A 25,123-nucleotide genomic window follows, 5' to 3' on the forward strand; every position below is an offset into this window, starting at 1 on the left:
GTTGCAGGTCAGTTCCCAGCAGGGGACGCACGAGAGGCAACCATACATTGATATTTCTCTCCCTCTCTCCTTCCCTGACCTTCTAAAGATAAATAAATAAATAAATCTTTAAAAATAAAATGAATATGGCATCACTACTTACTCGATGAATGATACCGGCTGAATGAAGGTGTTTGATACCACAGAGCATCTGGTAAAGAAGGTAGGACATTCTCTCGTGGTCCAACTCCATGTGAATAACCTGACATAAGTTAGCGTCCATTAATTCCATAACCAAATACCTGAGGGGAAAAAAAGACCAGCCATGTACACATAAAAATCATCCAAAATTCCTTTATGGCTATTAAACCAGAGTCTTTATGAAACAGTAATAGCTTACTTCCTAGTCAATGCACTGGCTAAAGTAAAATAACTTTTCTCTAAACATTTTATAAGGTATCTTAAAAAGAAGCAAATGTACAATGGAACTTTGTAAAAGTTTTTTAAATAAAAAAAGACAACTAGCAACTCAATGTCTTTCAAGTTAAAAACATTTTTTATGTCATAGTAAATTGAATCTCACACATCCAAGTTCTCCTATACCTTAACTTTTTTACTATGTAATCATTCTTACCAGTATAGAAGCCTGCTGTTATTTCTCTCATATTAAGAAAACCTGATTCCTGAGATGTAGAAGGAATACTGAGCAATACTGGAACAGATACAGTGCCAGGTGGGCAGTAGACTTATCAGGGCATAACTTCCAAAGTTATATAATGTCTGATCATGGTGTTGTACCCCTGAAACTAACATGGTATTGCATATTATTGGTAATTGAGAAATAAATTAATAAAAAAGACTTGACCTCATATTCCCTAACAGCTACTCTGCCCCCCTTTTTTATTCCCTTTGTAAGCAAAGCTCCCCAAAGAGGTGTCTATGCTCACCATTTCCGATTCTTCCCCCACTTTCCCTTGCTCCCGCTTTGATTAGGCTTTTGCCCCTCACCCTGCTGAAACCTTCCTCAAGACCCCCAGTGACTCCCACGTTGCTAAGTCCTGATGGACAGTGACCTTCTCTTGCCCTGTGTCTTGCCTGTGGCACGTCGGGGCTTGGTGCTTGGCCTCCGTGTCTGGGACAGTCTTGGCAATCTCCTCAGGCCTCTGGTCTCAAGGCTTTAAATACCATCGACAGACCACCAACTACATATTCGTACTTCAACTCACACCTCTCTCCAGGCTCATTTACCTAACTCCCACTTCACGGTTCCACTCGAGGGCCCAACAGACACCTCGAAGTCCCGTCCAGGGCAGAGCTCCCACGTGCACCCGTGCGTGCTCTCCCCTCAGCCTCCCCACCTCGGTTGAGAGCATTTTCACCCTCGGCTCGGGCTGAGCTCCGGGAGCCATGCCCGGTGCCTCCCGCTCTCTCAGCACACGTCCTCAGAGGGAGCGCGCGGTTCCACCTTCCGAACACTGTCAGCACCCAGTCTCACCCCTCGACCCACATTAGTACCCCTCTGGTCTAAACGAAGCCACGTAGCCTCTCCCCTGAATTGCTGCAGTCACTGCCCAACTGGTGGTCTGTGTCCCTACAACTTATGGCAGGTTCTCAAAACCTAGAAACCAAAGTTATTCTTTAAAAATGGAAGTCAGGTAAGCTCCTCCCTCTGCTGAAAGTCTTACTCACTTGCCTTTGAATAAAAGGAAATCCTTCCAGGGTCTGGAAGGCGAACAGTGCCTGGCCCCATCCCTTCTCCTCTGCTCCCCACACTCCAGCCCACTGGCTGCCTGCTGCTCTCAGAGCACGTCAGGCGTGCTCCTACTTCTGCTCCTTCTACTTCTGCTCCTTTGCACTGCCTGTTCTCCTATCTCAAGCCGGTCTCCCCCTAACTACCTGCAGGACTCACCTCCCCCAAGGCTTTCTTCAAATGTCACCAATCCAGGGAGGTCTTTCCCCAACCCCAGCCCTCCTACTTAAAACTCCAATCTGACTCTTAACCCCCAGCACTTTGGATCCCCCGGCCCAGCTCCACTTCCGCGGCATGGCCAAGTCCCAATATGTGACATTGTCCCTGTCTCCGTACTTCTTATGCTGATTCTCTCTCTTCCCTGGCATTCCTGCATGCTTTAGGAAGGAGAGGGACCACCAGCAATTCTTAAGTAATAAAAGAGATGTTTTTCTTGTTTTAGTTAATAAAGTATGCCAAGTCTAAGAGAGTGCAAACACAGGGCTGGCCATCAAATATTTGTTGGGTGAAGGAATACACCAATAAATTTAGAATAAATTCATATTTCATTTGTTAGTAAAATAATTCTATTTCAGATTTTGGAGATGCACAATATTTAACGCTTAAGTATTTCAAATAATAATTGTAAACATCTGAACCCTACGATCCTGGCTTTTGAGGAACTGGAGAAAAATATTTTTATATTTCGGTAAAGCAAATCAGTGGCATTAACAGTCACTGTCTGCTCTGAAGTACTGTTTCCAGTCATCCCGCATCTGGTCAGGAGATGAGCGCCATCTAGGCGCAGACGGTTGGAGATTATTATCCGTTTCCCTAAGAGCTCTCCTCCACAGAGAAAAGCGGCTAAGGGAGCATTAAGCATGTACTGTTGTCCAAAGGAAGAAAAGAAAACGAGCGCAGTCACTCTCACAAGTAAAGAAGCAGCGACTTTGTTTCTAGACGTTCAGTCTTTGGTGCGGTGTGTTACTACAAAGAAAGGGTACTTACACGTCTTGAAATTCCTCGAGAGTTTTTTGTGGTGTAAACACATTTAACAAACTAATTATCTGAAAAGAAAAAAATAGTTAAACCTCAGAATGTCAGAAGACCCTAAAAGTTAAGTTTAATATATCAAAATTGGAAAAACTACAGCAGAGCTCATTATTTATTGTTATTATCAATATTTTTAACAAAACCATTCTATTACATGGTATTTGAAAAAAGTTAGATGATCAGGATTCTCACCTTGGAAATAAGATGTACTTTTAAATCAAATCACTTCTGGGTGTCCCTAATTTATTATTTTATTATTAAGAATTTATTATTGCCCTGGCTGGCGTAGCTCAGTGGATTGAGCATGGGCTGTGAACCAAAGGGTCACTGGTTCGATTCCCAGTCAGGGCACATGCCTGGGTTGCAGGCCAGGTCCCCAGTGGGGGGCGTGTAAGAGGCAACCACAGATTGATGTTTCTCTCCCTCTCTTCCTCCTTCCCTTCCCCGCTCTCTAAAAATAAATAAGTAAAATATTTTTTAAAAAGAATTTATTTTGAAGAATTCTCACCCTTAATGTCTTTCTAACTCTGAACATAAAGTAGAAATTATGGGCAGAAAAAACACAAAATAAAGCAATATGCTAACTTTGAAAATTTAAATACTATGTGCAAATTTCTAAAAAGTTTTGAAATATGAAGGCTGAGCTCGTATCTCTGGTATAAGAAAGATGAAATGCCTCAGAGCATTCTAGACGCGGCCCCAGTGCTGCTTGGGCATCAAATGTGCATCCTCAACCATTTCAAATGACCTCAGGAGAGGGAAATCACTCAGCAGACAGAACTGGGGTGGCTGGCCAGCCAAGGAAAAAGTATAACTGGCTCTACTCTTCAATCTTTCTTTACACCAAGGTAAACTTGGAATGGAACAAAGATTTAAGCCCAAGTCACAAAAGCATAAAATGTGGACACACATTTCTGTAATCCTGGTATAGAAAAGCCTTTTGTCAGCATGGCAGGAAATCTAAGAGATTTGATTCTATTAATCAACCCAACAAAAATAAAATTGGTAGGGCAAAGGCAACCTGAGCAAAGTCAAATGGAAAAGAAAAAGTGAGGGTCAGCAGGTTGACCCACACGAAGGTCTCCTGTAGTGCCTGTGGAAGAGGCCAACAGCCCAGGAGAAAAATGGACAGAGGCCATGGAAGAAAACTCTCAAATGAAATAAAAGGGAAGAAATTTAACCTCACAAATAAAACACGTCTTTGCTCATCTGCCAGACTGTTAAACAGTGGTAATACTCTCAATGAAAGCACATAGCTGACAGTCTTCCTTGAGGTGAATTTGCCAGCATGTATTGAAGTCAGAAGTGTGCACACTTTTGGGCTCAGCACTCGTGGTCAAGAAATTCAGCTGGATGAGTGAGTAAAGATGTGTGTGAGGGGATGCTCATATCTGGAGCATCCAAGGAAAAACTGGAGACGACCTACAACTCCAGTAACAGGTGATAACAGGTTAAATAAATGACTGTGCGTCTGTCCCAGGAAGACATTTAAAAAATGGTTTCTGTCTACATTCATTAACCTATGTGAGACCCAGAGGCATTCCCTGGGGGCAAAGGGCAGGATGCACAGTCATGGAGTTGGTCTTGTTCATGTGTGTGGGAGCTCACGTGTGCACCATGATGCTCACCAAAGTGTCAATGACAGGGATCTGTGCAGGATGGAAGTCAAGGATTTTGCTTTCTTGTTCACGTGGTTTGAACTTTTAAAAATAATAAGCATATTTTTGTAGCCTGAAAACAATTTTTAAAAATAAGTAAGTAAAATAAAGCATGCTTCAGAGAAATTAAAAACGAACTGAAAGCACAGACTCAAAAGAACGGTTCACCACAAAGACCCAGCATAAACGTCAAAACATTAAGAGTAACCTCAATCACCCGCCACGACAAGAAGAGGTCACAAGGGGGATCTGCCTTTAAAGGCCCTTCCTGACGCAACATTTCAGGATTTATAACGTGGTAAGGCTATGAAAGAACGCTCAGAGACCAGCGCTCAATCTGCTAAGCCTCCCCAGCCAGGGCTAAATGGTTATTTTTAACACTAGGTTACCCTAGGTCTGGATTCAATGTGACCCACAGGATTATCACACCACTAACTGCATTCAAGTATACTGAAGAAATACAGACATAACTTACATTTTTATGATTGACACATTTTAGGAGCACAAGTTCACGATAAGCTCTCTTTGCATGAGTTTGATTTTGAAAAGGCCGGCTTAGTTTCTTGACTGCAACATTTATCCCAAGAACTGTATCAAAAGCAGCACTATAATTAGGAAATATAACCAGCAATCCATTAGAATGATTTTGAAAATACAACAATGCAGTATGTACAAAGCATGATCCTTTTTAATGAGTAACAAACAAGGAAAAATCTTTCTGCTTGTTTCCACCTGCGGGACTTCTGTGCGTGGAGAGCCAGGTGAACTGGCTCAGGGTACGGGGCAGACCGCCGCCCCGCAGAGACAGGGCTCGGCAGTCCTGGGCATTCAGGCTTCTCACCGTATTAGCTGAGATAACTACATTCAGAATCAAGGAATTTAACGCACAGCATGTAACATCAAGAAATGAAATATTCAGTTTAAATATGCCAGTAAATTGGAACAAAGCCCCTGGTTATCACAGGATAAACTATCTTTCAGAATATATCACAGTGGAGGGAATGGTTGAGCTCATGGAAGAAAACAATAAACTTAAGTTTTGATTGAGTGTGTTTTTCCCAGAAAGAATCTAAAAACAGAAGCCAAAAATCTCAGCTCATGGTAAACTCCAAGATACAAAATCCCTAATGTAAGTAATTGCTACATATAAAATTCTACAAGAAACTGCCTCATACTAGTATAGTAACCATAGAATCTTCTAGAACCTGTGTTTCTACCATCTCCAGTTCCTAGTTGAAACTGGTTCATTTCCCTAGAAAGAGGAAAGACAGACAGAAAAAACTGAGTGGACCAACTGCACATTTTGTTCTAATTTCAAATGAGTTCTAATAGCACCATTCGAGTTATTTGACTATTTTTTGGCTCTCCATCAGGGGCTGCGAGCTGCCAAGGACCACCTGGAAACACGAGCAACATCTAGAGTACTGTTTCTATTTCTTTATCCTACTCAGTTTACAATATGGCTCACACTTACTCAATTCTTGAATAGTGTGTTTTTGCCAAAATTCCCTAACTTTAATTCAACCTGCTTTTAAATTGAAGGCTGAAGCATTTGGTTAAGAACGGTTAGAAACTTCATGAACCCCGGAATCATTTTTTCTCTAGTTCAGTTCACATTGTGTGTACATGTTTACACATAGGTAAATTCACATGTCCCTACATAAATGCATTATTCACATGAATTATGTTATGTTATTATTTTTCTTTAACATAAAATGTTAAAGAAAAATCTACTTGTGAAACAAAACAATAATTAATGTACTCATATACATGTATATTTGTACCTATATTTCTCAGGCTCAGAAACATGACAAAAGACACATCTTTTTTGGTCTCATTTCCGTCTGAAATGAGCTAAACGGACCAACTCTGAGCTGCAGAGCAGACACACACTTCCCTGCTCCTGGCTTCCACCCCAGTGGTGGCTACCTTCCCAGTCTCACTTCTTGCAGTCACTTCTACATTCCAATGAACATACTTTTATCACTATTTCCTCATCTATCAGCTTGAGAAATTATCTATTCATTCCCCATTATAAAAACAGAGAATTTAGTCACTTTCTGGAAACCTCAACTCCTCCCAGGTCTTTGCTCTTGTGTTATTTTCAGCTCTTCCTTGTTACCCGTGTAACTTTTTTTTTTAACTTTTTAAAAGATTGTATTTATTTATTTATTTATTAATAAAAATATTTTTAAAATCTTTATTTCTTGTTTTTCCCAATTTTTTTATTTAATTATTTTTCAAGTACAGTTTTCTGTCTGTTACCCGTGTAACTTTAAATCACATGCCCGAACTTCTGTTCCATCAACCTCCAAGGACCCTCTTGACTCCCCGGTGTGTAAGATGAGATTTCTAGTCCACGTCCTTTTCCTCCAGCTCCCTACTCTCTTTCCTCCAAATGTCTGGCTTCTACCGCCAAACCTGATAACTCTCTATAATTAAGTCTTCTGTGTTTCTCACTTAGGATGTGACAATACCAATTAGAAAATCATTTAAATGAAAATAGGAGTATTGAGAGGTAAGTAAAATTACTGTAAATATTCTGTCAATATATAACTTAAGCTACTAAAAGAAAATCACAACATTGTTTTATACATAATATAGCATGAAAATATCATTATATATAATTGTATAGTATTAGGAGTTATATATCCATTAAAAATGACAAATATACTTAGTTTAAGGTAACTTCCAGTTTATTTTTTAAAAATAATTTTATGGAGATAAGATTCACACAGACATAAAATTAACCATTTTAAAGTGAACAACTCAGTGCTGTTCGACGCATTCACAATCTTGTACCGTCAATCACTATGTCAATGTGAACGCCAAAGGGTCCCAGCACCTCAGATAGAAACCCCACACCCAGTAAGCATGTGCTCCCCAGGACTCCTTCCCTCCCGCCCCTGTGGACTGCCTCTATGGATTCCCTGCTTTGGGTACTTCACACCCATGGACTCATGCCACCTTTCGTGCCTGGCTCCTTTCCCTTGGCAGGGTTTTAAGGACCACCCACGTTGCAGCATGGATCAGGGCTTCATTCCTTTCTGTGATTAATCTTCCACATATGTATATTACACACTCTGTGTGTCTCTTCGTCCACTGATGGACATTTGGGCTTTTTTTTACCTTTTGGCTACTGCAAATAGTGCTGCTATAAACATCTGTGTACAAGTCTCTGTTTAAACAATTGTTTCTAATTCTTTTGGGTATTTATCTAGGAGCATTTAATGGGCCATATGGTAATTTTAAATGTAACCTGTCAAGGAACCTCAAAATGTTTTCCACAAGCAGCTGCACCAGTCTATATTCTCACCAGCAATGTACAGGGTTCTAATTTCTTCACGTCTTTGTCAACATTTGTTATTCGGGTTTTGATTATGGTCATCCTGGTGGGTGTGAAGTGGTGTCCCGTTGCGGTTTTGATTCACATTTCCCAAATGACTAATGACCAAGCGCCTTTCCATGTGTTTATTGGCTATTTGTGTGTCTTCTTCGAGGAAAAGGCCTATTCAAATCCTTTGCCTTTTTTTTTTTTACTGTTTTTCTTTTTGTTGTTGAGTTGTAAAAGTTCTTTATGTATTCTGGATACTAGACTCTTATGAGATACCCTACCTGTGAATACTCTCCCATTTCGTAGGTGGTTTTCTCCCTCTCACGATAGTGCCCCTCGTTGCACAACTTGATGAAGTCCCATGTGTTTCTTTTATTGCTCGTGCTTCTGGTGCCATTTCTGAGGATCCAGAGTCACGAAGTTTCCCCCTATGTTTTCTTCCAAGAGTTTTACGGGGTTAGCTCTTATACTTGGGGTGCTGGCCCAATTCTCGTTGACTTTACCCACGATGTGAGACAGAAGTCCAGCTCCCCTCCTTTGCATGTGGATGTGCCCGGCTTGAAGAGACTGTTCTCTCCCCACTGAATAATCTTGGGGCCCTTTTTGAAAATCAGGCCACAGGTGTGTGTGGGTTTACTTCTGTGCTCTCAGCTTTAAAATTTTTTTTAAAGAACTTCTTTTTATTATTATTATTTATTTATCTTTAGAGGGGAAGGGAAGGAGAGAGGGAGAGAAATATCAATGTATGATTGTCTCTCATGAATCCCCTGCCAGGAACTGGCCTGCAACCCAGGCATGTGCCCTGACTGGGAATCGAACTGTGATCCTTTGGTTCATAGGCCAGTGCTCAATCCACTGAGCCACACCAGCCAGAGCCCTAAATCTTTAAATCAATTCTTATCTTCCTATCCTATAATTCTACCACTGCTTTTGCCAGAAGAGATACAGTTTATAATGGCATATTAGGAACTTTAACGTCAAAATTACAACTTTGAAATGAGAAACACACATCCATAATGAACATTCATAATTTCATTATTAAACATTCTTTAAAAAATAAATATTCTTTTAAAAAGAGACAGTGCCTAGAAGTAGCATAGGCAAACTGAAAATCAAAACCAATCTGCAAAACAGCATTTTATAAAGTAGCATGGAATTTTATTGTTACTGAAGTCATGTGTAATGAAGTCATCAATTTTAACTGCCTATCCTTTGTACAACCTTCTGTTTTACCATTAATCATGAACTTGTAGTCAGTGTCTCAGTGTAGGTGTTACATGAAATGTCCTTGGTGTCAGCCTTGCAGAATTACCTGTGTAAAATCACCATGCAATTCCAAATATGAGATGGATTTAAAATCAAAAGAACGTTTTATCACATAGAAGTTTTTATTAATATCAAAACGTCCTAACAGGAGCTACTCACTGACTATACAACCTCCCAGGGCACACCGGGTTTACGTGCCAGGATGGCGTGTTATCACTCAAAAGTTAAGATCACCCCTATTTTAGACACAGGCTGGGCATTCCTTCCAAACAGCCTCAGTTTGCCCAGGGAACTCTGAACTACCATCTCCTCTTCACTTGCAGGCCTCCTGCCGCCTAGGCCAAAGAAAACAGCCCACTTCCCTGACCACATGCCACTACAAGAGAGGCTCAGTTACAGTGCTGGTGAAGAGTCTCTAAACGCAAGGTCTCTAAGGGAAGCAAACCTCTACCACAACATTCATGAGCTCTCTTTCACCTCGAACCCCCTGCTACCAGCTGTAAACACTGGGTGTTTAGCTTCATCACAGTTTCTTTTAGATGCAAAAACAATTTTATTTTTATTGACAAAAAAAAAAAGAAAAAAACATTTTTTCCAGAAAACTAAGGGATAAGAAGTTTGGGAAGTGCTGATAATGGTAATCTAGAAAACAGGTGAAAACTTTACCTTTAGCTGGCCGGTGATGTCGCGGCAGCTGACTGTCTTACCATGCAAGAGACTAAGGTTCAGGGTCAGACCAAGGGTTCTGACGTCCTGGAGACACCAAGGACGAGACGGCCAGCCCAACCCCTCACACAGCATCCCTTCCTGGTTAATCCATGGGTGACAATGACACTGACTGGCCTCATCCTGCCAATGAAGGGCAAGGCCCTGCCGTGACGGCGCCTAGAAATGAATAGGAGTGATTGGGGATAACAGGGGGAGGGGAGAGGTGGCCAGGATGAAGAAATGAATAAAACTCCAAATTTCTGTTACAACTCACTGTCTAACCTAGTGCTTCAATATCATAATGGCAGGGGGAATGGAAAAGAAAAAAAAAGAACATAAAAGAAACAAAGAAAAACTGCTACCTATTTAATTTATGCAGCATTCTAAGAATTTGGGTCTGTGCCCTACAATCTGGCTACACATAACTAGAGCAAGAGGTTGGTTAAATTAGGCTCATAAACCTAGAGCAAAGAGAAGGCGACTTTCATCCTCGGCAGTTCTAAATTCTGATGACTTAGTTTTACTTCATTTTTATTACAAAAACAACTCAATGCACAGTACCGAAACAGACAGCACTTACCAAACAATCCCCTGGGCTCCAGAGCCAATGGGTTTCAGCTGCTGGTAACGCTTGAGCACGGTGAAAGTTGAGTCTGCCACTTGCACACTGTAAAACTGACTATCACATTTACTGTCACTCATGGTGCAGTGTCACGTGATAGATATTCCAAAGGCTGTACGGTCGTCAGATCCCTTAAAAGAAAAACAGAATGAATATGCATTCTTCCTGAACTTAGACACACAGATAGCCTAATAGTGTTTCAAATTTATTGGTACATAAAACAATTTGGCTATAAGTTCATAAACTCAGTTGGGCCAAGTTCTGAACTTAAGCAACACATGAAAAATTCAAAGACATTTCCCTAGTACAGGACCATTATGAAAGGAAGAAAATTTGAGGCCCCAGGTGATCACATTTTATAGAATTGGATTAGAAAATACCCCCTTTGGAAAAAAGAAATTCCACTAAAAAAAAGATTTTATTTATTTATTTTTAGAGAGCAGGGAAAGGGGAGAAGGAGAGAAACATCAATGTGTGGTTGCCTCTTGTGCACCCCCTACTGGGGGCTGGCCCGAAACCCAGGCCTGCGCCCTGACTAGGAATTGAACCAGCAATGCTTTGGTTCACAGGCCCACACTCAGTCCACTGAGCTACACTAGCCAGGGTGAAAATGCACATTTTTTTCTAGCAACAAATAGACTATGAGGTCTGTCCGGAAAAAGCACAACCATTGTTAGTACACTTAGCACAACATCTCTGTAACCTGGCAGCCAAGGAGTGAACAGAATGTGGCATGTGTGAACAATGATGTACTGTACTAGTACAGTACAGAAGATGTACAGTACAGTACATCTTCACTGTACTAGTCTGTGGGGGCAGTAGACACTGAGTGAGCGTGTCTGTGTGACCATCATATTCAAAATGACTGAGCAAGTAGAGCAACAAATCTGCATCAAATTTTGTGTTAAACTTGAACATCCTTCTGCAAAAACTATTGGGATGATAGTTTCAGAGGCTGCAGCTGTGGGCAACTGGTGATTGGCAGCTTTATCATGACAATGAGCCTGCTCATGCATCATGTCTCGTGCAGAGTGTTTTGGCAAAACATCAAATCACCCAGGTGACTTAGCTCACCTACAGCCCAGACTTGGCCCCCTGTGACTTCTGGCTTTTCCACAAACTAAAATCACCTTTGAGAGGGAAGAGATTTCAGATCATCAGTGAGAACCAGGAAAATACAATGGGGCAGCTGATGGCGACTGGGAGAACTGTGTGAGGTCCCAAGGTGCCTACTCTGAAGGGGACTGAGGTATCACTGTCCTACGTACGGTGTTTCTTGTTTCTCGTATCTTCTTCAGTAAATGTCTCTATCTTTCATATTACATGGATGGACACTTCCTGGACAGGCCTCGTGAGTCACTACGTGATTCTCATCATTTGGCTTCCTGTGGGACCCGCTTACAAGAAGCTGTCTCAACCAGAGAGGAGGCACTGTTTCAAATAAACATGCCTACAATTCCTGCAGAAAAACAAATGGACCAGTCTTCTCTGAAGTCCAAAAATGCAGGTTGAAGTGATGAACCAGAAAGCAAGCCCTACATCAGGGTGATGGAAAGGGAGAAGCTGGAGAACAGCAGGCCGTCAGAGGCCTGGGGACACGGGTATGCCGTGTCTGCTCACAGGCGTGGTCCTGCCTGGTACGAGTGCTCAGGAGATGCCCCTGTCCCCGCACCCACATCACTAGAGGGAGACCAGTAACATGGACGCCACGATATTCACTCATGCGGCCTGAGTACAGCCTGGCAGCCTGGGAACAGCCTTCCCAGACTTTGGGCGGAGGCTGACGGGCTGAGATGCCCACTCTGCAGGAGCTCCCATGATTTTAAACAGAAATCGCCAGATCACTACTCTTATTTTCACGGTTCCCTGGTTCTTGTTTGGGAATTTTACTAAAATGTCAGGAAGCTATTTAAGTTTGTCCTTTTTTTTTTTTTAAAAACAGGTCAACAATTAAATCATAGAGCTGAACATTCTATACTGTTTAAAATCACAGAATTTAAACCTTATTCTATCCCACCAGGAAATTCCTGCCTGTTTGCTGTAGGATCTAATATTTAATGTCTGTCCACTGAGTGATCTAGAGTGATGTCTAGGATTTCCATCAAACATGAAAATAAGATGATTGATGACAGGTCTAAACAAGGAATTTGAATCAAATGAATGGTCTCTCTGGCTGACCACTGCTTCACGTTCTTACTGTCCACAGGCACAGCTGTCAGCACCACCAGCCTCTGCAACCGAAGGCCACGCACCCCACCAGGCGCAGCTCGGGGAGGCCAACCCCGCACATGATGCGAGGAGCCACCACACCGCTCACGACACGGCAGGGGACCAAGTCACACTGGCGTAAGGAGGGTCCCTGTGCTCCGGGAGGACAGGGGCAGGCTTGTCTTGCTTACCCAGGCTTCCTACACCCACAGGGCATTCAACAGACCTTTGCTGATCCAATCTCTAACATGGCATTTGATGATGTCCTCCTCACAATGCTGCTCCATTTTACTTGCATCTTGAAAGAATATCCTCTTTTAAAGATTCATTTATTTATATACAATGCCACTCAACATTTGTAGGGTGCCTTTCACAACAAGTCATGTAGGAGATACATAGCAGCAGCTAGGAATCTGTCTTGAAGCAGCGCAGAGCTCACGACGAGGCGGGGGGAGTGTGAGGAGTGAATTCATTATCCCAAAATACAAGCTACAATGAGGCGAGGCCATGAGTGAAACGTAACCAAGGCGCTCTACCCACAGGTGGGAGTGGGGGAGATGAGGAGAGCTTCCTGGGGGAGGTGGTGTCTGACCTCGCCCATCTCCCCAGAGGCAGACAGCAGAGGCATAGGGCTTGAGCTGACTACTCAGACACAGTGAACTGCTCAGCTGAGCTGGTTGGGTACAAATACAAAGGGTCAGAGGCAGACCTGGCAAAAAGGCGGGCAGCCACTTCAACCTGCTGTTTCTCTGCCACACTGTAAGACATCAGCAATGCTGGTCATTCATGAAGCATGTCCTGAGCACAGCTGTGGGCAAGGTCCTGTGCCTGAGCAGCCAGCGTGCCTGTCCTCAGCGAGCTCACAGAGAGTGCACACTGTGGGCACACTCAGAAAGAGACACAGGGCCAGAAAAGCCCTAAACCCAGGAGCGTGGAGGTTTGGGGTGCGGGAAGGAAAACAGCATATGCAAAGAGCTGGAGATGCCTTTGAGCACGATGAGTCATTTGAGATTTGGTTTTGCTGGGTAGTGGGGGAAGGAAGCTGGAGAGAGAAAATGAGGCCTGGTCTCCAGGGGTCTGGCCACTGCTGGGAGCAGCCTGGGCCTGAGGGCTGTGAAGCCACCAAAGCACATGAGGCCCATGCCCTGACTTGCTCTTCAGGAAGCTCCTTTGGGAAGCTGAGCAAGGGGTGGGTTTGAGTGAGCAGGACAGAAGATGAAGAGACCTGGCAAAAATGACTGGGTCCTGGCAGGAGGCAGAAGAGAGACGCAGGGCTGGAAGAAGAGGATGCGCAGTCCACTGCCCTCAGAGGGGATGGGAGAAATGAGGAGATGCCTCTGGAGGTAGGCAGGAGACTCGGCCAAGTCTGGAGTTCAGCCTTGGAGCCTGAGGCCCCTGTGGGACACGCAGCACAAGGGGCACAGGCTCTCAAGGCACTCCGGGACCTGCTCCTCCCATCTGTGTTTCAGTGACAGAAACCTTCCTGTCCCAGCTGGATGAATGGCTGCCCAGTGAAAGACAACATCTGGCTGCTTTCCTGGTGGGGAGGTGTGGCCAGTCACTGACTTTTAGCTAAAGAGATAAGAGCAGAAGCCACGTGTACCACCTCCAGTTCTCTCCCATCAGAAAGCTGTGTGCGGACCAGTCTGCCCCTCCCCCTGCCGCTGGCTGGGGGATGAGCAGTCACAAACTGGGAGGTGGAAGTCACACACTAGATCCCCACCAGCCAGTATTCCGCATGACCTGGTGGCACAGAGACGTCCCCACTCTGGTCCACCTGCCCACACCTAGACTGGCACAAATGAATCCTTGTTGAGCAAGCGAGGGACTCTTTCTGCTATGGCTGTTGCAACCTATAGGCTGACTGGAACGATATTAGGTTAGCTTTTGTAAGTTTGGGGAATACATTACATCATTAGGTTCAAGAATTATTAACATAACTTCATCTCAAGGTTTAAAATAATTTTAAAATTAAAATAAGTTGTCCTTCTTAGGCCGGAGGAAAAGCACCTAAGAGAAAACCCACGGGAGCCACCTTCTCTGTCAAGCTCGGGCCTCGTGAGCACAAGGGTAAGAACCTCCCGAGAAAACAGGTAATTATAGTTATTAATGAAGTCAACTCTGCTGCGATTATATGTCAACAAAATGGGTATCAACAGGGTTTTAGAAAACAGTTTACAAACTGCAAAATATAAGAATTCCTCAAGCAACATTGTTGCAACACACTGCCGCTGCACTCGCTGCCTCCATGTCCCTCCCCCGCAGGCGCTGGTTCTTCACCTCACTTGCAGCCCTGGGACCTGGGGGCCACCAGGCCAGGGGCGCCTCAAAAGCAGGGAGGCCCTGTCTTCCTTCTCCTACAGCATCACTTGATACATTTAAGGATATGTCCAATGAAAACGCTCCAATGAAAACGATCCACTGAAAAAGCTCTTGGGGACACGCCCTGCTCCTGGGTCTCTCCAGACCTAAGTGCAGTGAGTGGACATCCAGAGGGAAGGAGTCGGTGCAGCCTTTGCTGAAGGCTCTGGCTCCCGCCTGTGGCCTTCCCGCTCACTTCCCATGCTACTTCCTGAATGCTCGATGAGTGACCTGTTGTCACCCCAAATCTCTACTTCTCTAAGACTGGGCACTCTTGTAGAATCCCCTCCAACTAGAGGAGTGAACTCTACCCAGTCAGTAACTATGTACTGGTGGGGAGGAACATTCCTATCTGCTTAGAACCCAGAGTAAGAAATACTTAAAAAAAAAAGTCTCTCCAGCTCTAGTATTCTTCTGAGTATAAGCACTTTAGGTACTATAAACATAATATTGAATCTCTGGTTACTTTTAACAATTAAAAAAAAAACCTGCTCTAACTATAGCTTGCAGAGAACAGCCCCAGTCTCATGGGTACATCAACTACCACTCACTGTGTTCTCCCAACGCACATTTCCAAAGGGCCTCTTGTGTTCCAAGCAAAAGGTGGGGGCTGTTGAGAGCAAGCACCAACCAGAAAGCCCCTTCCCTCAAACTACCAACAGCGTAATTCTCATACTGCACCTAAAGTGCCCTCGGGTCCTGACAGGCTCAAGGCAGGAGCCTAGCAGATTGGCGTGAACAAGTGGATGGAGGTGTGAGTGAGAGGTAGATTTACAGGAAGGCCACCTGGAGGAGGCAAGACCTGGAGGCAAGTTTGTTCACAGCGTCAACCCAGGTAGATACGAGGCTCCTGATACTTTTATACATGCCAGTGAGAAGTATAAGCTGGTAAAAGATTTTTTGGAAGGAAAATAGGTAATATCTAATGAAAATTTCAAATGCATATGACTTTTAACCTGGCAATTATAATTCTGCACAGGTATTCAACAAATATGTGTAGATATTCAAAGATGTTTGTGCAAGGATGTTCGTAGTACTTCTTGTGACAGACAAAATATTAGAAATAACCTAATATGTACGCTTGGCAAGACTAAACAAATTATGGCATAAAAGTAAAATAAAGCCATTAAAAACAATGGAAAAAATTCAGGTACTGCTAAGAAATGATGCCTAAAAGACATAAAAGAAATAAGGTAAGTTAAAGAAGAGTACACAAAGTAAGTATCGGTTGGTGGGGAAATACACGTGCACACACACGACATGCTAGCAAGCACACAGACACAGTGGGAACGAGACTTTCACTCTTCCCACTGTAACTTCCTGGGTTTGTTTTTTGGGGGTAATCATGCACATACTTCACATAAAAGAAACTAATTAAATAAGCTCTTATAAATGAAAGGCTGCAGAGTGGCCACTCTGACCTCCACGGGGAGGATGGGCTGGGGCAGGAGGCTGGGCCAGCTCCTGGCCCACAGATGAAGGGCTCCCCGCACAGCGCCGGAGGTGCGCAGCGCCACCCCACTCTGCGGGTGAGGGCACGGCCTCTGCAACACTCGTGCTCTTCCCATTGCACTGCTCCGTATCTCCAACTGGAGTTAGAAAGTAGAGCGATGTGTCCAAGGACCGGTCCGAACCAGGCCAAGAAACACTCCCCTTTCATCCTGCTGGCTTCACTCCATTCTTTCTGCTGCTGAAGACAACTCCGTCACTTAAAGGCTCAGTTAAACCTTCCACGGCACTAAACCTTCAGAACACCCAGGATATGCAATATTTAAATTAGCTGTTGTGATCGAAAGCAAATTTCCTCAATAACCCTGTTTCAATACTTGCTAAAATTTTAATCAAGTTGTTTTTTTTCTACTTTAATTTTTTCCCTAAGACTTTTATTTATTTTTTAGATAGGGAAGGGAGAGAGAAAGAGAAGGAAAGACATATCAATGTGTAGTTGCCTCTCACACACACCTCACCAGGGACCTGGCCCAAACCAGGCATGTGCCCTGCCTGGGAATTGAACCAGCGACCCTTTGATTCCCAGGCCAGCACTCAACCACTGAGCCGCACCAGCCAGGGCCCTACTTTAACCCTTATTAAAAATATCACAGTGCCCAAACCACTACACATACCATTTAGAAAGAAAGATCCGTCCACACGAAAACCTGTGCACAGATGCTCACAGCAGCTGCATTTGCAGTCGCTCAGACTGGACGTCATCCAGGTGTCCGTCTGTGGGTGAATGGTTGCCAACTTCTGAAGGATGCAGCAACTTGGGTGAATCTTAAGGGCTATACTTAGTGAAAAAATCCAATCACAAAAGATCCTCACTATAAGACTCCATTTATACAACATTCTTGAAATGATAAAAGTGGAGCCGTAGAACAGATTAGCAGTTGCCAGAGGGGTGAGGGGTGGGGGAGGCAGGGAACAGGGTAGCGTGGTTGCAAAGGGGCAGCACAAGGGAGACCTTCGGGTGTTGACTGTGGTGTGGTTACACACATCTCCACGTGGGATGCAGGGATGGGACTGTAAGCGCTCTCTGTACCAATGCCACATTCCCGGTTTTGGTGTTGCATATTGTTGTGTAAATATACAACCATGGGGGAAACTGGGCGCAGAGACCTCTCTGTACTTTTTTTTTTGCAATTTCTGGTGACTCTACATTTCAAGACAAGGAATTAAAAAAGAAAAAATAGATTTGTTAAAAAATATGCAGTGATCACACTGCTCTCCATTTAGGTTCCTTCAGTACTGACCAACTGCCTTGAAAACAAACTTCTAACCCTTAGCGTAGCAGAGGCGTCCGCAGGCCCTCTGGCCCTCTCTGGCCTGGCATCAAGCCACGTGGACCTCAGGCACACTGGCTGCTGCGCACCTCCGGACCCCGCCTGAGCTGTTCCGTCTGCCCAAAATGACCCCCCACCACTTTGCTCTGGCCAGCTGCCACCCCCCTTCACGATCTCATGCAGGCACTTTCTTCTCTGACAAGTTTTCCCCTCCAGCCTTCCCTTTGGACTGTGCCCAGCACCACCAATGTGAATCTGATACTGCACTGCAAGCCTACTTCCACTTCTACTCCATGGAGAAGTCTACTCCTTGAGGAGAGAAAATGTGTCTGATGCATGTTTCAGTCCCCTACTGATTATGCATTGGGTGCCCAGTGAGCATTTATTAAAAGCAAAACAGAGAGAATAAATGGGTAAGGCAGAGTGACACAGTGCTTCAGATCAGGATTCTGAAGTCAGAGGTGGATTCCTCTACAAAAACTGTTAGAACTAAAAACAAATTCAGCACCATTGGAGGAAACTAAACCAATACATAAATATCTGTTGTTTTCATATACAGTAATAATGAACTATCAGAAAGAGAAATTAAGAAAACAATCCCATTTAGAACTGCATCAAAAAGAATAAAATACCTAGGAATAAATTTAACCAGAAAGGTTAAATACCTGTAGTATGTATTACATCAATGAAAGAAATTAAAGATGACACAAATAAGTGAAAAGATATTCTATATTCATGAACTGGAAGAATCATTATTATTAGTAATATCCACACTATCCAAAGCAATCTACAGATTCAATGCAATCCCCATAAAAATTCCAGTGGCATTTTTCATGGACATATAATGAATCATCCTAAAATTTGTATGGAACCACCTAAGGCCCTGAATAGCCAAAGCAGTCTGGAGGAAGAACAAAGCGGGAGGTATTGTGCTCCCTGATTTGAAAACACATTACAAAGCTGTAGTATTTAAAACAGTATGGTGCCCTGGCCAGTGTGGCTCAGCTGTCTGGAGTGTTGTCCCGTAAACGAAAAGGTTGCTGGTTTGATCCTGGGTCAGGGCACATACGTAGTTTGCAGGTTCAGTCCCCAGGAGGGGCATGTATGGGAGGCAATTAATCAATGTTTTTCTGTCACATTAATGTTTCTCCCCTGCCCCAACCTTCTCTCTCTCTAAGCAATGAAAAAAATGTCCTCAGGTGAAAAAATCAGTAAGTCAATCAAAAATACAGTATGGTATTGGCATAAAAAGACATACAAATCATGGAACAGAATAGAGAGCCCAGAAATAAATCCACACACATATGGTCAATTAATTTACAACAGAGGAGCCAGGAACACACAATGGGAAAAGGACAGTTTCTTCAACAAATGGTAATGAGAAAACTGGGCAGATCCATGCAAAAGAATGAAACTCAATCATTATCTTATACCACACATAAAAATTAACTCAAAGTAGATGAAAGACTTTAATGGAAGACCTGAAACCATAAAAATGTTGTAAGAAAGCATAGGCAGTAAGCTCCCTGACATAGGTCTTGGAGATGATTTTTGAACCTGACACCCAAACCAAAAATGAACAAGTAGTACTACATCAAATTGAAAAGCTTCTACACAGCAAAGGAAGCCATCAACAAACAGAAAAGGCAACCACTGAATGGGAGACAATATCTGCAATGTCATGTATTTGACAAGTGGCTGATATCCTACATATAGAAAGAACTCATAAAATACAACAGAAAAAACCAACAGTCAGACTAAAAATGGGCAGAAGATCTGAACAGACATTTCTCCAGACGTAAAGATGATCAACAGGTACATGAAGCGATACTCAACATTATCAATGATAAAAAATGCAAATCGAAACCACCATGGGACACACATCTGTCAGGGTGGCAAGTACCAGAAAGACAAGAAACAACCAATGTTGGCAAGGATGTGGAGAAAAGGGAACCCTTTTTCACTGCTGGTGGAAATGCAGACTGGTACAGCCACTAAGGAAAAGAATACGGAGATTCCTCAAAAAAATTAAAAATAGAACTACCCTATGATCTTGTAATTCCACTTCTGGGTACCTATCTAAAGAAAATGAAACACTAATTTAAAGATATACATACCCCATATTCACTGGAGCATTATTTACAATAGCCAAGACATGGAAACAACCTAAGTACTCATCAGTGGATGGATGGATAAAGAAATGGTGGTATATTTATAGAATGGAATACTATTCAGACATAAAAAAGAAGGAAGTCTTGCCCTTTGTGACAACATGGACAGACCTCAAGGGCATTGTGTTAAGTAAAATAAGTCAGACACAGAAAGACAAATACCATATAATCTTATATGCAAAATATAGAAACAAAACAAATTAGCAAATAAAAAATCTAAGCTTAAAGATACATAGAACATTGGTGCATGCCAGAAATGAGGGCTAAGAGGTAGAAGAAACAGGTGGGACTTCCGAACAACATGGAGGCACAGGTAAACAATCTCGTGTCCTTGCACAACTACATAAAAATTAAACTAAAGAACAACCAACTAAAGAACTAAACTATAGAACAACCATCACTTGGAACTGTCAGAAATCGAGGTGAATAAAAGTCCGACAACTACAGAATTAAAAAAATAACATCCATCCAGACTGGCAGGAGGGGCACAGAGGTAGAATGGGCTGGTCCCACATCCACATGCAGTGGACAAAAATTCAAGAGGGATATCTTGTGAGCGAGGAGTCCTGGCCCACACCAGGCCCCCCAGCCCAGAGTTCCAGTGGCAGAGAGATAAGTCCCATAAAAACCAGCAGGGATTAGGTTGGTGGAAGAAACTTTTAGAAGTCCCAAGCTGTTCCCCTTAAAGAGCCCACACACGGACTTACTCAGACTCACTCCCTCTGAGCTCCAGGGAAGCAGCTTGAAAGGCACCAGTGGCATATGGGGAGGAACTAAAGTGTCTGGCATCCAGGTGAGAGCTGGGAGACAGACAGAAAGGTGGGTAGAGGCCATTGTCCCTTTTCTGAACCCTCCCCCAGCAGAGTCACAGAGCTGGTAGGCAGGTGCCATATCTGAGATTCCACCAATCTGGCTAACACCGTTTGCTCCTCCCCAATACCCCCTAAAGCTCCACCCTACCCAACTTATGGTCCAACCAATCTGTTAACAGTGGCTTTTCCATCCGAATAGCTGGTTCTGGCTCATGCGTCACAACTCCCTAACTCCTCTAGAACAAGAAACAGCAGGCCTCAGTGAGACCCCAGGCCCTGTACCTCTTGCAAAGTGGCCCCAGGCTCAGCACTAGCAGCAGCCAGCTGCGAGTCACAGCTTGGCTTTGCCTGGGAACCTCCAAGCCCAGCACAAGTAGCAACCATCTGTAAATTGCTTTATAGTCCATTCAGGAAGGCCTTGGGCAGAATACAGGTGGGGGCCAACCTTGGCCTGCACCACCCAGGAAATCCCAGAGCCTGTGCACCACTGAATGGCTACAGACCAGGTCAAAACACCACCACCTGCCCCTGCACAGCAGATCTTCCACAGAGGGTGAAGGTTGGTGGTCGGGGGTCACAGCCTGTCCTTGCAGCTGACTGGTTTGGGTAAATCCCTCCCATCGTCCTGCCAACAGCAATCAAGGCTCAAATACAAGAGAAGGGTGTGCTCACTCCACACGAAGTGTGCACCTAGAGAAAAAGCAGTGAGAGAAAACTTCCCTTATTTGGTGAAGGAAATAGCTGTGCAAGCCCAGGAAGCACAGAGAGTCCCAAACAAGATGGATACAAAGGGGCCACTCCAAGTCACATCAAAATTAAAATGCCAAAGGTCAAAGACAAGAAAAACAGAGATAGAATCCTGGATATGAAGAGCATTTTGATGGCTGCCAGATGGGAGGGGGTTGTAGAGGAATGGGTGAAGAGATAAGGGGATTAAGAAGTAAAAAGAGGAAGTTACAGAATAGCCACGGGGATGTAAAGTACAGTATAGGAAATAAAGGAGCCAAAGAACTTATACCCACGACCCAGGGACAGGAACAATGGTGTGGGAATTGCCTGAGGGAGTAGGGGGTGCTGGGTGGAAGGGGGGCAAAGGGGGAAAAATAAGGACAACTCTAATAGTATAATCAATGAAATATAATTAAAAAATTTAAAAAGTGAAACAGGTGAAGGGGTCAAAGGTAAAAAGGAAAAAATGTACTACTCTCTTCTAAACTATAGTACAGTACACAGATGTAACATTTAGAGTGTATATTTCCTACAATAATTATCAAAACAGCTATCTAGATTAGAGTTTATATATTCTATTAAATTTTTTAATTGTGGTACATAATGCAAGAAAAAATATCTACATTAAAGATATATTAGTACTCCGGAGCTGGAGGGCAGTGGGTCTGCCACTTACCTGGGTGACATTGAGCAAGCGGTTACACTCATCTGTAAAACAGGGACACCTGCAGAGTCAGCCTCGAAGGACAGCTGGCACAGGGCCTGGCACAGGCCACTGTCCCGGTGTCAGCTGACATTAGCACAGATATTACTACACCCATTACTGCTCCCCAGACACTTATTTGGGTTCTGAAAATGTAAACTAAAATCTGGGAGGTGTGAAAGCTAGGGATGTGACTAATACTTGGTCAACACCCCAGAGAAGACACAACAGATAAGTGGCCATGCACAGAATTCACTTTTCATTCCAGGGTGTGGCAGGCGGGTGAGGCTTCAGGAACGTTTCTGAAGACATACACTCCGTAACATACAACAGTAGCTGTGTTTCTGAGAGTGTAGTTAGAAGTTGGTGAGACAGATTTTGATTCCAGACTCAGAGCGGGTGGATTTATCGCTGGGCTGCACTCTCTTGCCTAGATTCAAAAATCAAACTAGGAGCATCAGTTGAGATATACAGTATTTAAATAGCCTAACAAATTAAGTCACTTACAGTTCTGTAGAAATATATACAGAGTCTGGCACAAATAATGCCCCCTTTTTATTACAAAATCTTTTATTACAAAATCGTAAACATGTAATTCTGTAACATAACAACATCACACTCAAGCACACTATGTGACATTTTAGGTGAAATGTTCAAATTAAAACTATAAATTATTACACCCGTATTATTCCCTTACTGACCACACGGAAGTAAGCCTTACTTCTGTTGGGATGCACACACACACACACGTATGTATACACACACACACTTTTTAGAAAAATAAGTTATTTTAAAAGCAATTTCAGAACCTATTTAACATAAACAAGTCGATATTAATGCCTCATTTTAAAGAAAAAATAATAACGATCTCATTTGTGATCCCCTAGAATCTATTTTTACACTTGTTGAAACACTGAGTATGTAGTATTTGCTTAAGAAAGCTACAAGGTAAAATTAGCTGGGGTGGTGGTGGTTGGTGGTGGTGGAATATTTTACAGGACCAAAAAACAACAAACAAAAAAGCAAATTAAATAACATCAAATTTGTTGAATTTCACCTTCAAACATTTAGTAAACTTCCTTAGCTGTATGGAATTCTTATACTAAAATGGTGACTATTCTTTCTCAATATTTTTGTATCTACTACTAATTTATACCCAAACATTTTCTAAAGAGGATTTGAGGCATCAGTTAAGAACATGTGAAGTGGCAATTCAAAGGTCAACATAAAATCGGAGACCCCCAGTTCTTTTTTTAAAAAATGAGTCCTTGATGGGCAAAAGGTATACAAACGTGCCTCCCAAATAATTCACACCCCTAGGGACTCACTGGGTCTAGGACTGAGTATCACCTGCTGCTGACACCCCAGGGAGCCCAGCAGGATAGCGCACCCACCTAGGAAGGCACCCTGAATCTGACCAGGCCTCCTCGAGATCCAACTATGAGTTTTTGGGAAACACAGAGAAACACATCAGATTACATCGCAGAGACACAATCAGTAAAACCCAACTACAGAAATGCTACAGAATAACCTGGTCATTTCAATAAATACACAAAGAAAACCAAAAAAGAAATAGAGGGGGAATCTACAGGTTAAAAGACACTTAAAAGACCTACTAACCAATCATAATGTATGGACCTTATCTGGATCCTGATTCCAATAAACTAAGTATCAAAGAAACTATAACCAGGTGTATGGGACAACAGGAAATTTGAATTGACTGGTTATTTGGTTATTTTAAGAAATTATGGTTTTTCCAAGCTTAAAATGACCTATTTAGAATTTGCTTGAAAATTAATATGAGAAGGTGAGAGGGTGTTTGAATAGCTGAGGTTAGGGATGACACACAAGACTGACTAGGAGCTGATAACTGTTGAAGGTGGATACTACTGTGTTTTGTGTATGTGTATATACATGCATGTGTATATATATATATACACACATGCATTTATATATATATTTGAAAATCCTCATAATAAACAGTTGAAATAAAGACTGATACTGAAATTAGTTCACATAATCATAAAAGGCCCAGCACAAAAGTAATTACTCTCAAAATAAAAAGTAAAAATGTCACCTTCTTAACCAGGAATAAAATATCACTACATATTCAGACCAAAAATAGCTACCCTATTGCTGAAACAATAGTGTTGAGAAAAAGACATTTTGCCTTAAGCATCACAAAAATAACTGCTTTACTCACTATGACTCGCTGCACCTGGCACTTTTCTTTATCTAGAAAATTAAGTTTATTTTAAATATACAAATTGAAGTGTGCCCTCTAACATTATTTCAGGGGAGGCAAAAAAACACATTTTAATCTGTCAACACATTATTTAGAGTCCTAGCATCCTGAAAATGAAATTCTTAAAAAAATTTTTTTAAAGTTCTCCAGAGAATATTATGCCAAAACTTTTAACTTTGAAGGATTCCTCTGAGGGAAACAAACAAACATAAAAACAAAAACAAAGGTTAAATGAAGGAAAACGTTATCTGGATCAGATATGATTCTTCCAGAACAAATGAAAAGCCCAGAGTACTCGGAGCAGAGCCGAGGGACTCAGGAAGGCCTGTGGTCTGGGGGAGACCCGGACTAAATGCCACCTCCCGTTGCTTGCTCTGAAGCAGGCCCCTGAGACTCCGGGAGCCCTCACTTCCTGCTCGGTAGAAATGGGTTTCATAGCTGCCACTTACAGTGATGATGAAAGGAGAGCACCTGGACAAACTCGCTCCCCTGGCCCCAGGCTACCTTTCCAGCTCATTGCACCTCTTCCCTCCTGGTTTGCCTGCCCTGAAGATCCACAATCCTGCAATCAAGCTGAATCAGGTCTGTATTTTGCTTGGCTCACAGTATTAAAAAAAATGTTTTTAATTAGCTACTGCCAACATTTAAAAATCCAGACAGTGGATTGAGTGCGGGCCTGCGAACCACACAATCGCAGTTCGATTCCCAGTCGGGGCACATGCCTGGGTTGCAGGCCAGTTCCCAGCAGGGGACTCACAAGAGGCA

The 25,123-nt window shown here is 42.9% G+C and overlaps 1 protein-coding gene across 4 annotated transcripts in view; it reads right to left on the reverse strand.

Moving 5' to 3' along the window:
- The window catches only part of MAPK9 (mitogen-activated protein kinase 9), a 45,648-nt gene that overhangs the window by 18,322 nt on the left and 2,203 nt on the right, over positions 1-25,123 (reverse strand). For all 4 annotated transcript variants that reach the window (XM_037058030.1, XM_037058031.1, XM_037058032.1 and 1 more), the window contains exons 2-5: positions 10,308-10,480; positions 4,895-5,024; positions 2,717-2,775; positions 143-281 (exon numbers count right to left, since the gene is read on the reverse strand). In XM_037058030.1, the coding sequence (XP_036913925.1) occupies positions 143-281; positions 2,717-2,775; positions 4,895-5,024; positions 10,308-10,429 (450 nt within the window). In that variant the 5' untranslated portion in view covers positions 10,430-10,480. The remainder of the gene's footprint in view (positions 1-142; positions 282-2,716; positions 2,776-4,894; positions 5,025-10,307; positions 10,481-25,123) is intronic.

Source organism: Sturnira hondurensis, unplaced genomic scaffold, assembly GCF_014824575.4.
Source record: "Sturnira hondurensis isolate 20B ecotype Veracruz unplaced genomic scaffold, ASM1482457v3 Scaffold0009776, whole genome shotgun sequence".
Classification (NCBI taxonomy): Eukaryota; Metazoa; Chordata; class Mammalia; order Chiroptera; family Phyllostomidae; genus Sturnira; species Sturnira hondurensis.